Source organism: Pseudorasbora parva, chromosome 9 (assembly GCF_024679245.1).
Source record: "Pseudorasbora parva isolate DD20220531a chromosome 9, ASM2467924v1, whole genome shotgun sequence".
In the NCBI taxonomy this organism is placed as follows: domain Eukaryota; kingdom Metazoa; phylum Chordata; class Actinopteri; order Cypriniformes; family Gobionidae; genus Pseudorasbora; species Pseudorasbora parva.
The window spans coordinates 19694507-19707071 of record NC_090180.1 but is presented as its reverse complement, the minus strand read 5'-3'; the positions used below and the strand labels follow the sequence as shown (position 1 = coordinate 19707071).

The window sequence follows — 12565 nt, the reverse complement described above, 5'->3', positions numbered from 1 at the left end:
GTGCAGACAGTCAATACCAAATTGAAATGTACCTTGCTTTCATGCGTAACTTTTTTCTCCCCCAGCATTTACTACAAAAGCTGCCAGCCAGCACTAGCATTTTTTTAAATCATTTTCACAAATCTTTCAAGGCCCCCAAAATAATAAGACAATAATAAGAAATAACAAAGCTTCTGTTTTTTACAGTGTCCCTGTTACACATTTTACATATACTGTACTAACTGTAGTAATAACAGGAAATGTTGAATAGTGCAGCTAACCCAAACCAGACTTGAACCCTAACCCTAATTATATAGTAAGCACGTGTATAATTACACTGTAGAAAACAGCATGCCAAATTATCAGAAATAAACGCAACACAGTTTCAAGTTCAAAGTTACAAAAGAGCAGATAAGAAATAACCTACATGTTAATTAATGTATATGGTCAGACAGAAGTTGCATGTGTCACCATATTGTTAACATTTTACAAAAATCAAGCTCAAATGGAGTTTTGAAGTTTTTGAACAGCAAATCCCAGAGAATTAAAAGGGGCATGAATTGAGAAATCAACTTTCCCTTGAGCTTTTGATATATTAAATGCATTGCATTGTTACAGATCATTTGATATCTATTGATTATGTGTACGTGTCTAACAGAACATACCTTGCTGTCAAAGGCTGGAGAATCCTTTATTTGTGGTGTTGGTTCATTGCTCTTCAGGATTAGACTCGGGCATGTATTGGACAGGTCTCGCAAAGCCCAACATCCCAGGGCTATGTTTTCCAGACGGGCTACCAAAATGTAACCCCCACCTGCCGACGGGCTATCTTATTAGTGAAAAAACACTCTCACTCTCTTGACTTGATATTTGAAGGAACAATACAATCGCCAACGTTTTGAACAGTGAGGCTTGTACGCACACACACACATGTGTGGGTGTGTGTGTATGGTTCGCGTTATATCCACCGATCGGGCAGGCCAAGTGATAAAAAAATAACATTCCAATCAATCGCGGGTGGATGAAAGATAAATCATTGTGTTTGTTTGATAAAGATATTTTGCAAGCCAGGTGGGCGAATCATTTCAGTTACCATTTCTCCACACGTTTTCAAAAAATCCCTCATGTGTACTGACACGGGAGCTGAAGCTCATTATAATATGCAAATCTTAAAAACCGTCCATAAAAACCGAGTGTTGCAGGAGAGAGCCTCTAAACCAGGGTAGAAAATAGCTTATAATTACTTATTAATTATGTAAAAAAGTATTACATTATTCATAATGTAAAAACCACGCGGACGTCAATAAGTTGACCTCAGACAACAGTATAAAAATTGTAAAAAGCCAGTTCATGACACCTTTAATGTTAGAGGTGCCTGCTTTGTCCATCATTAACAGCAGCACATGAGGCAGTAAGTGCATTACGTTTTCATTACAGGTTATAAAGTTTACTGTAGCTAAATTATTTCATACTGTACAGTATATCTTTAAGAAAATTACCAACTATCTTTTGGGTGGGCCACAATTCAAAGTGCCACCCATAGCTTCGCCACTGGGGTAAGTTTCCTTTTTTTTAAAAAAATGTTAAAAACATTTCGATGAAAAAATGGAGAAAATACAAATTTTGTTAAAGACTTCGCCTGGATCGGATTCAGATTGATGATCAAAACATTGACGGAGTAGATCAAGTCCATCAACACCGCCAAAGCTTCGGTCATTTACCTCTTTGTGTGTTTGACAGTTCATTTAGTAACATTAGGTAGTTTGGTTTTATTGATGTTATTGATGTTAGATTTCTTGTGTGTAAGCAATGCTCAGCTCCTGATTTACACAGATCTTCAACCCTTGTTTTTGGAACGGGAGGTTCTGTATTATTTCAAAAGATGCTACCCCATATCTTATAACAGTGAAAACATGGATTGCAGGAAAAACTCATTAGTGGCAGGGAAGCTTTGTGTCAAAAATGATAGAAAATCTTGTCAATGGCGGAAAAACAGTAAATGCAAATTTCATTTTGTCTTCATTCATCAAGATGAAATCATTTTCTTTGCCTCATTTTTGCATATCATAAATAACTCCAGCCGCACACCTCCATTCTGCCATGTAATGCTCCCATTTCACCATCCAATGAATTCATGTTGAATAAATTATGCCCAGCTATACATATTTTCTTATTGAATATCCTGTTTCACTTAGGAACACATAAAGCCTCTAGTTCCTGTTTAAGAAGAGTCACACCTTTTTTGAACAATTGTCAAATAATGATCCCTCACACAAGTGGACCAAATGTCTTTTCCCTAATGTTTTGTTTTTTTTATAAACGGTTCTCAGATGAAGAAAAAGTGGCCTTTGTGAACTGGATCAATAAGGCCTTGGCAAAGGATCCTGACTGCAAACATCTGATCCCAATGGACCCCGAAACTGACAGTTTATTCAAATCCGTAAAAGATGGAATATTGTTGTGGTAATATGAGTTTAACTTGTTTACTGTGTAATGTTTTGTTTGTTTGCAGTGCTGTTCAATACACTGCAATTAATTATTCATCACATTTAGTGGTAATTAAGAGTTAGTGTTTAGCAACCTCTTGGCCATTTTTTTCACAGCAAAATGATCAACCTCTCGCAGCCGGACACTATAGATGAGCGGGTCATCAACACAAAGAAATGCACTCCGTTTACAATGACTGTAAGTGCTCTCACTATTGAAATCCATCAAAGAGGTGACATCAGAATGAAGACCTTTGCAAACCTCACCTAATGGGTTATTCTTAGCCCCCATCCTAAAAACAGTTTACATTTTACCCTAAAATCAGAAAGAAAATTGATTGTTTTTATAGTATTTTGCCAGAACGTGACTAAGGGTGCTTTCACACCTGCCTCATTTAGTTGGGTTGAATCGTACTAGAGTTCGTTTCCCTCTTTGGTGCGGTTCGTTTGGTCAGGTCTGAAAGCAGCAATCGCACTCGGTGCGCACTAAAAGCGGACCAAACAAGCGTACCGAGACCTCCTTGAAGAGGTGGTCTCGGTACGATTTCAAACGAACTCTGGAGCGGTTCGTTTGAGGTGAGAACGTGATCCGACCTCGAACAGAACCAACTGCAAAAGTACTGATCATTTTTGGACTGAACCAGCTGCCGTAGTTAGCTGCGCTGACATTGTGTGCATGATATTATTACCTGATAGATCGTTGGCGATATTTTCGGAAGATGAGCATGTCAATAGTTAATAATTAATGCACGCCTCCTCTTGAAGTGACGAGCGAAGCGCGCTCGCCGTCTGCAGTGCATTAGAACGTTGTTTTCATGTCACATCCGCGCTTCAATATAGAAATGTTTTGTTTGCATACTGTGTTAAATACACAGTGTAGTAGATTATGGCCAGGGACAAAACTGGCCCATGCAGTCGTCTCTCCATAGTGTTATTACAGTTTGCTGGCTTTGCCTCTTCTGTTGGAATTTTCCCACACGTAAATTCTGACCAATCGAAAAGCAGTTTAGGAAATACGCCATGGCCAATGAGTGATGTGGATGTTGTCACGTGCCTGCGTTTTGGTTCGTTTCAACTGGTTCGGACCAAAGCAATCAGTGTGGTGTCAAAAGGAACCAAAAAAGCTGAAAAATGCAACAATGTATAATTGCTTGCCCTTGGTTCGGTCTAGAGATGTGAAAGCACCCTTAGAAAATTCACACTTGTCATGTTTGGTTCGATTAAAACGAACCCTGGTGCGATTGCTCGTTTAGTGCGGTTCATTTGAACATATGTGAACGCTGCCAACCCGGACCCTGGTGCGCATCAAACAAGCGGACCGAGACCGTTAAAAAGATGGGTCTCGGTCTGGTTCCAAACAAACTCTGGGGCGGTTCGATTGATATATAAACGCAACACGGACCAAAGACATGTAAACGGACCAAAAAACGGACGTAATGTCACAAGATGCTACGCATAGTCAGCTGATTTGACGACGCGGAAAGATCGGTGTATCCGAAATGAGTAACGTTAACGTTAGAGGGCAAACGTGGAGCAATAAGGAAGTGCCTAATCAATATTTGGTCCGACGAGCATGTTTCGAAAATGCTAGAAAAAATGCATAAAAAGCATACCTGGTTCTTCTCATCAAAGGACCTGTGTTGCCCATTATTAGCAGGTACAGACGACGGAACGGCCGTCTCTTTTGCATAAGAGACGCCCGTCTCTTTTCTGCATAACGGAGGAAATCCTGCTGCTGTTTTGAATGTTTTGAACATTTTATGAGCTCTTCATGAGTTCTCAGCGGGTAAAAATAATGCCACAGGCATAAAATGACCGCGTTTAATCCAGCACACAGCGTTGTTTTGAATGTTTTGAACATTTCATGAGCTCTTCGTGAGTTCTCAGCTGGTAAAAATAATGCCATATGTACACGCATAAAATGATCGCGTTTAATCCAGCACACAGCATTGTTTTGAATGTTCAGTAAGCAAGCTCCTACGTCATATAAGCCGACCAATCAGGTTGTGAGTGTCTCCCTATGCCTTTGGTTCGGTAACTTTAGGTTCGCTGTTAAAAATGCCAGTGTGAACGCTAAGCGGACCAGGACTATATGTTTTGTTTTTGTTTTTTGGTCCGGACCAAACGAACCAAACTAACCGAACTACAAGTGTGAACGCACCCTTAAATTCTTATTAATTCTGAGAATTAGGAACCATTTACACAACATCATTTTCAGCAAAAGATTTCACCTTTTTATGCATTTGGTCGTTCATTTACACTACAACAGCATTTTGGGGGCCTGGAAATGCAAGCTTTTGAAAATGATACTGTTATCGTGTCTGTGTAAACAACAAAAACGCAATGTCATGTGCACTATGTGTTCAGTCTACTAGGGGCTGAACGACTTTTATTTTTTTAAAGTCGACATTTATGTGATGAAAGTCGAGTCGACGTCGACTATTCGCTGATGACGTCATTAATTAAAAATAAAATAAAAACTGAACCTTGAGCTGAGACTCGAACTCGGGTCTTCTTGTGCACAGCACAGCTGAAAGGTCACATGACACAGGTTATTGATCCTACATGACAGCTTTTGTATCAGTTCTTTTGTCTTATGGTCGTTATATTTCTCACAGATTTCTGCTCATTCTGAATAAGATACAGATAAAGTAGCACAATAAAGATTACATGTATATGAAGGCAATAGTAGTGAGTGATTGTGTGTGAGCTAATTCTACCTGGCAGCGTCTCTCTACTAATAGTGAAGCTGTGAGTTTTAGTTATCAAGAAATATATGGTCTAAGCTATTTTTTGATAAATCACAGAACAGTGTTGATAATACATTTCTGCGCGTTACAAGTTACAAGTTAAGCGCGATGATTAACTTACGTGTACAATGAGCGTGCATTCTCCCGATCAGTTTTGAGCATCCAGATGGTAATCAAACATGTCTTGTGGAGAGCTCACGGAGTATGCATTTATTTGTAATTTTTAACTGTTCAATACAGAGCTTGCGTGTCAGTAATTGCGTATCCTGTTGCGCCCTCTATAGGCCAGCGACTAGTCGACATCAAGCTTAAAGCGTCGTGACAGAGCATTAAGGTCGACTAGTCGATTAGTCGACTAGTCGGTGCAACCCCTACAGTCTACAGTCTGCAAAGTGTTTCTTTACCAAAGTACATTGCCAGCTACTGGACTGGCATGAGAATGTGAATCCATGTGAATGGGGATCATTTGGAAAACGTTGTTGTCAGTATGAGAAAATCGCAAATAAAAAACTTTTCCGTACTACACATCATTGTTAAAACGTATCCTTAAGCCGAAGGTCAACTTTTTTCTTTTTCTTTTTTTACGCGGGTGCAAGCATATGCACACAGTCGAACGCACAACCTTGCAAAGTATTCTTCTTTTGACCCGTACGTCATTTGACATACATGTTTTAAACAATCTCTCACCATGAGTTCAACCCATGTAAATATCTGCAAAAACATGAAATGTGCAGGTGCACAAAGTAGGCATGGTTACAAAAATGTATACTTGTATCAAAATGTATCTTTTGATGACGAAAATATGTCTTTAATATTGTTTTTAATGGCCTTTAGCCATTACCATTATTCTAAATGGTGATTAATCCAAAAATGTAAGGCAGCACAATACTAACGTGATATTCACTTATCGTTTCCATTACAACATACCATTTAAATAGCTAACAATTTTCTTCCGTATTACAGTATTACGCATTAACATTAATTAACAATGAGTGTTTGTTTTTGTTTTGTTTTTATTCATCTCTTCAAATACAGCTGTTCATTGTTAGTTCATGTTAGCTCAGGTCCAGTATAAATAATATCCGATACAACTTTTGATTTTGATAATGTATTAATAAACAGTGAAATTAACTAAGATGAATTAAATCTGTAGAAGCATTTTCCATTATTAGTTCATGTCAACTATTATGTCAACTATAACTATAATAAGCAAATGTAACTTTTTAAGTGATGCCATTTTTTATTCATTCAAAATATATACATACATTTAATACCTGTTTTTATATTGGTCGGGGGGGGGGGGGGGGGGTGTCAAATATAGCCTGGAGATGTTCTTGGCATGTTTTGTGTGATTCAACCTAATGCACTTTATCGTTCTTCATTATCTTTTAAGACCCATTCACACAAAGAACGATAGCTATATAACGATAATAGCAATCCACACCAGCACACGATAACGTTCTGTTTATTTTAAGCACATGCTGAAGTTATGTCGTCTGTCATTTTAAAAGCATGAGCTGTTTAATTCAGGTGGATAATGATTGGCTTTCAATGTTTATCATTCTTTTGTGTCATTGTCGTTATAGTTGTGCTGTGGACTATTCTCATAGAATATGATTATTAAAATGTTATAGTTATCGTCATTGGTGTAAAAGGCCTTTAGAATATTAATTAAAAGTTCTATTTTTTCTATTATATACTTGTACAGGAGAATCTGATGCTGGCACTAAACTCTGCTTCGGCTATTGGCTGCACGGTGGTCAACATCGATGCTCAGGACATGAAAGCGGGGACGCCTCACCTTGTGCTTGGCCTCCTCTGGCAAATCATAAAAATCGGCCTCTTCGCTGACATTGAGATCTCACGCAATGAAGGTCATTACTCTGCTCTTGTAGCCTAAATTGATTTCTGGTAATCATGATGCCATCCAATGAGGTTACTAATTGTTGTCATACATAAATATAAGCATGCATGTATGTAGGTGACTGGTTAAGAGGTTTCAATAACATGTGTCTGTGTATTTATCCGTCTGTAGCTCTAATTGCATTGCTTGATGAGTCAGAAGAGCTGGACCACCTGATGGCAATGTCTCCCGAGGACCTTTTGCTGCGATGGGTGAACTATCACCTCAAAGCTGCTGGCTGGCAGCAAATTAGAAACTTTAGTGAAGATATCAAGGTACTTTATGCTTCATAACAGAACTCATCATCAGTCGCTCAGTCATTACTGATAACTCACTCTGTTAGAACTAGGCTTTGAACTGTTTACCATTCCGCATTTTTTTTTCCTCGATAAAATATATTTCAAGTACACTACCATTCAAAAGTTTGGGGTCATTGAGATTTTCATTTATTTATTTTATTTAAACTTGTTTAAAAAAAAAGAATACTTTATTTCAGCAAGGATGCATTAAATTGATCAAATGTTATAGTAAAGTACGGAGTAAGTTACTTGGAGGAACGCAAAACAATCTGCGATAGAACGCAATGTTTCTCAGGGGAACACAAAACATTTTGTGAAAAAAACCCGCAATGTTGCATTTTGCAAGAGAATGCAAAGTTTCTCCGGGGGGATGCAGAACATTTAGCGAGAGAACGGAAGACATTTCTCGGGAAATGCAAAACACTTTGCGAGAGAATGCAAAGTTTCCCAGGGGAATGCAAAACATTTAGCAAAAAACACACTAATTTTCTTTGGGCAACGCAATACATTTTGCAAAAACATTTGACCATAAAACCAATTTAATATCAAAATGACTGATTTTACTGTATTTTTGATCAAATAAATGCAGCTTTGGAGAGCATAAGAGACCAAACTTCTAGATTAATAAAGTATATTTATAAAAAATGTAAAGTATATTTAGTTTACTAACTAAAAATAATTGTGCTTAATTAACTAAAGTGCAAAATTATAAACAAAAATGACCGAATTATTATAATTTTTTCTCGGTGAATCACTTTAAATGAGCAAGACAATGCATTTCTAAAAAGTATGCGAGGAAATGCGTATAAAATATATTAATGTATTCCAATCTATATAACTATATTAGCTATATAGCTAATATAGTTATATAGATTACATTAATATATTTTTGATAAGATTTAGCACAAACAATATATATATATATATATATATATATATATATATATATATATATATATATATATATATATATATATATATATATATATATATATATATATATATAAAATATAAAAATTGTGTTGGTTTTTGTTGGTTTAACTTAAAAAAGTAACCTGGTTGCCTTCAAATTTTGAGTTTATTGAAATTAAAAATTTGAGTTGATACAATGAAGGAAATTTGTTTAATAAATAGAAACTCAAAATATTATTGTATCTGAACCACATAAAAAATGTGATAAATCATGAAAATAGCACAATTTGGCATGTTTCACTGTGTCATCAGAAATAAAACACACAATTACCCAATATGCTTACAAAATCTTTTAATAATATTTTAATAAAGGTTGTCGATTCTCAAAAAATGTTCATTGTATTAACTCAAATTTTAATTTCAATGAACTCAAAATGTTAAGGCACCCAGGTAACTTTTTTTCTAAATATTTTTTTACAGTATATATATATATATATATATATTTTTTTTTTTTTGCGATTTGTTACGTATTTTTAAATAATGCATAGGTTCTATGCTAATTAAATTAATCAGAAGCCTAGATATGAAGGCCTAAAATAAAAACCTATAAAAGTCTTTGATCTGGTTTTACATTAAATCCTTTGAGCTGTCATTTTGCATGTCAGCTGATATTGACTTATATAATGCTTTCAGGACTCCAGGGCTTACTTCCACCTGCTTGATCAGATCTCGCCCAAAGGAGACGTGGATGATGAGATGAGGATTGACATTGACATGTCTGGTCTGAATGTAAGTCAGTCTGAATGTTTGGTCAACAGCCGTGGCCTTTTTTACTGAGGAAGTCAACATGTCAAATTGTATCCTGTGTCAGGGGGTTTGTTCCATCACTTTATGACACAATTTAGTGCAGATAAGAAAGGGGGCGACTTTTTGATACCCAACACTGACTGCTGTCAAAACAAAGTGAAAGAAATATGAGAACAAAAGACGATGAAGGTTTGTTTGTATTTAGATTATAAAGACATTAATGCTATAGTGATGTATTCATTATAACGTATTCTCATCATAATGTGTTTGAATGTTTTAAATAAATAGATAAATAAAAACACATTTCAATGATACTAAAAGAACACTGAATGGAAGTGCAAACATTTTATACAATATGGAGAGTCACAATAATATACTATCATGCAAACACAGTCTATTTTTCAAGCCAAATAAAGTTACTTAGAATACTGGATGAGGGTGCAACATGGAGTGTTTTGTACATTTACGTCCACATATTGACCTGTTATTACGGCACAGCACAGAGCAGCCATTAATCTTGTTGAGGCAGATGTCTTAGATAATCATCTGCTTTCAGATTTATTCAGACAAAATATCTCTCTTTTAGGAGCGTGATGATGAAATGCGAGCAGAGCTGATGCTGAGGCAGGCGGCTCGCCTGGATTGCAGACAGTTCGTCACTCCGCAGGATGTGGTGGCAGGAAACCATAAGCTCAACATGGCCTTCGTGGCCAATCTTTTCAACATGTACCCGGCCTTGAACAGACCCACCAGCAATGGCATTGATTATGCAATTGAGGGTGAGTCGCATTATTTTACGTGAATGCGCCATACGCTTGCTGAAAGGAAGGTGTTATGTATGCAGTCTGGGAGCCTTTAGAGTAGGTTAGAGGTTAGTAGAGAGGTTTTAGACTGTCTGTGATGAATTATGCTGCATTATCTTTGCTTCACATCTGAGCTCACATCCTGTCTGAATTGCCAAAACAGACATTTCTCTTTCATTAAAGCAAGAAATATTCTCAGCAGGCCCATGAAAGTATTCATAATGCAATAATGACTTATAATCACAACCTATGATTGTTTGAAAGAAGTCTATCATATTTGAATCTTTCAAACTAACATGAACAAAGATTTTATGACATGTACTGCTGTGTGTGTGTGTGTGTGTGTGTGTGTGTGTGTGTGTGTGTGTGCGTGCGTGCGTGCGTGCGTGCGTGCGTGCGTGCGTGCGTGCGTGCGTGCGTGTGTGCGTGCGTGCATGTGTGCGTGCGTGCTTGCGTGCGTGCGTGTGTGTGTGTATGTGTGTGTGCGTGCATGCACATTTATATGTTTGTATGTATGTATGTATGCACATGTATGTATGTATGTATGTATGTATGTATGTATGTATGTATGCATATATGTGTGTTTGCATGTGTGCATGTATTTTTACATGTACACTCACCTATAGGATTATCAGGGACATCTGTTCAATTTCTTATTAATGCATTTATCTAATCAGCCAATCACATGGCAGATGCTTCAATGAATTTAGGGGTGTGGTCCTGGTCAAGACAATCTCCTGAACTCTAAACTGAATGTCAGAATGGGAAAGAAAGGTGATTTAAGCAATTTTGAGCGTGGCATGGTTGTTGGTGCCAGACGGGCCGGTCTGGGTATTTCACAATCTGCTCAGTAACTGGGAGTTTCTAGCACAACCATTTCTAGGGTTTACAAAGAATGGTGTGAAAGGGAAAAACATCCAGTATGCGGCAGTCCTGTTGGCGAAAATGCCTTGTTGATGCTAGAGGTCAGAGGAGAATGGGCTGACTGATTCAAGCTTATAAAAGAGCAACTTTGACTGAAATAACCGCTCATTACAACCGAGGTATGCAGCAAAGCATTTGTGAAGCCACAACACGCACAACCTTGAGGCGGATGGGCTACAACAGCAGAAGACCCCACCGGGTATCACTCATCTCCACTACAAATAGGAAAAAGAGGCTACAATTTGCACAAAAATTGGAAAGTTTAAGACTGGAAAAATGTTGCCTGGTCTGATGAGACTCGATTTCTGTTGAGACATTCAGATGGTAGAGTCAGAATTCTGCGTAAACAGAATGAGAGCATAGATCCATCATGCCTTGTTTCCACTGTGCAGGCTGCTGGTGGTGGTTTAATGGTGTGGGGGATGTTTTCTTGGCAAACTTTAGGCCCCTTAGTGCCAATTTGGTATCATTTTATGCCATGGCCTACCTGAGCATTGTTTCTGACCATGTCCATCCCTTTATGACCAACATGTACTCATCCTCTGATGGCTACTTCCAGCAGGATAATGCACCATGTCACAAATCTTGAATCATTTCAAATTGGTTTCTTGAACATGACAATGAGTTCACTTTGCTAAAATGGCCCCCATAGTCGCCAGATCTCAACCCAATAGAGCATATTTGGGATGTGGTGGAAGGGGAGCTTCATTCCCTGGCTGTGCATCCCACAAATCTCCATCAACTGCAAGATGCTATTCTATCAATATGGGCCAACATTTCTATCAATATGGTTCAAGAATGTTTTCAGCACCTTGTTGAGTCAATAACTCGCAGAATATGGTGTTCCTAATAATCCTTTAGGTGAGTGTATGTATGTATGTACATATGTATGTTTGTATGCATGCATGTACGTACATGCCTATGTCTGTATGTGTGCTTTCATGCATGTATGTATGTATGTTTGTTTGCATTTTATTTATTTATTTATTTATGTATTTATTTGTTTGTTTGTTTGTTTATTTGTTTATTAGTTGACCAGTTGGATGTATCTTATGATATTTTTTAGCTCTATTTTCTTATATAATTATTTGTGTGTAGGAAATGCTGCTGCTGCTGATGATGATGATGATGATGATGATGATGATGATGATGATGATGATGATGATGATGATGATTGATGATGATGATGATGATGATTAGTTCTAACTGCTTGACTATGATGCTAACAATAATAATATGTATTATTATTATTTCAAAGATAAAGCTTGAATAATAATAATAATAATAATAATAATAATAATAATAATAATAATAATAATAATAATAATAATAATAATAATAATAATAATGCTATTTATTTAGTTAGTTAGTTGGCTATAGCTAGTTAGTATGAGGTTGCTATAAACAGCCTGATATCAAATAGGAAACAGCCTCTATGTAAAGAAGTCACTTTACATAATAAGTAAAGTTTCAAGATACTCAGTTAAAGGTTGCAATTTCATGAACTATTCATAAAAGACATGCAGTACTGTTCTTACCAACACCACTGACAAACTGGTGCTTTTATGTGTCAGTTCAAGCATCTGCAGTGTTTTTAGCGAGCAGCAGGCGGCGCCCTGTGGCTTACTTCACACGCAATGCCTGTGTACAGTATGTGTGTTAGAGGGTCACATTTGACATCAGTAATTGGGGGTGATTGGGT

The 12565-nt window shown here is 37.1% G+C and overlaps 1 protein-coding gene across 3 annotated transcripts in view; it reads left to right on the top strand.

Annotated features, from left to right (window-relative positions):
- pls1 (plastin 1 (I isoform)) overlaps positions 1 to 12565 on the top strand; it is a 39235-nt gene that overhangs the window by 19284 nt on the left and 7386 nt on the right. For all 3 annotated transcript variants that reach the window (XM_067454269.1, XM_067454271.1, XM_067454270.1), the window contains exons 5-10: positions 2310 to 2442; positions 2583 to 2664; positions 6924 to 7089; positions 7251 to 7393; positions 9023 to 9118; positions 9723 to 9915. In XM_067454269.1, coding sequence (XP_067310370.1) covers positions 2310 to 2442; positions 2583 to 2664; positions 6924 to 7089; positions 7251 to 7393; positions 9023 to 9118; positions 9723 to 9915 — 813 coding nt within the window. The remainder of the gene's footprint in view (positions 1 to 2309; positions 2443 to 2582; positions 2665 to 6923; positions 7090 to 7250; positions 7394 to 9022; positions 9119 to 9722; positions 9916 to 12565) is intronic.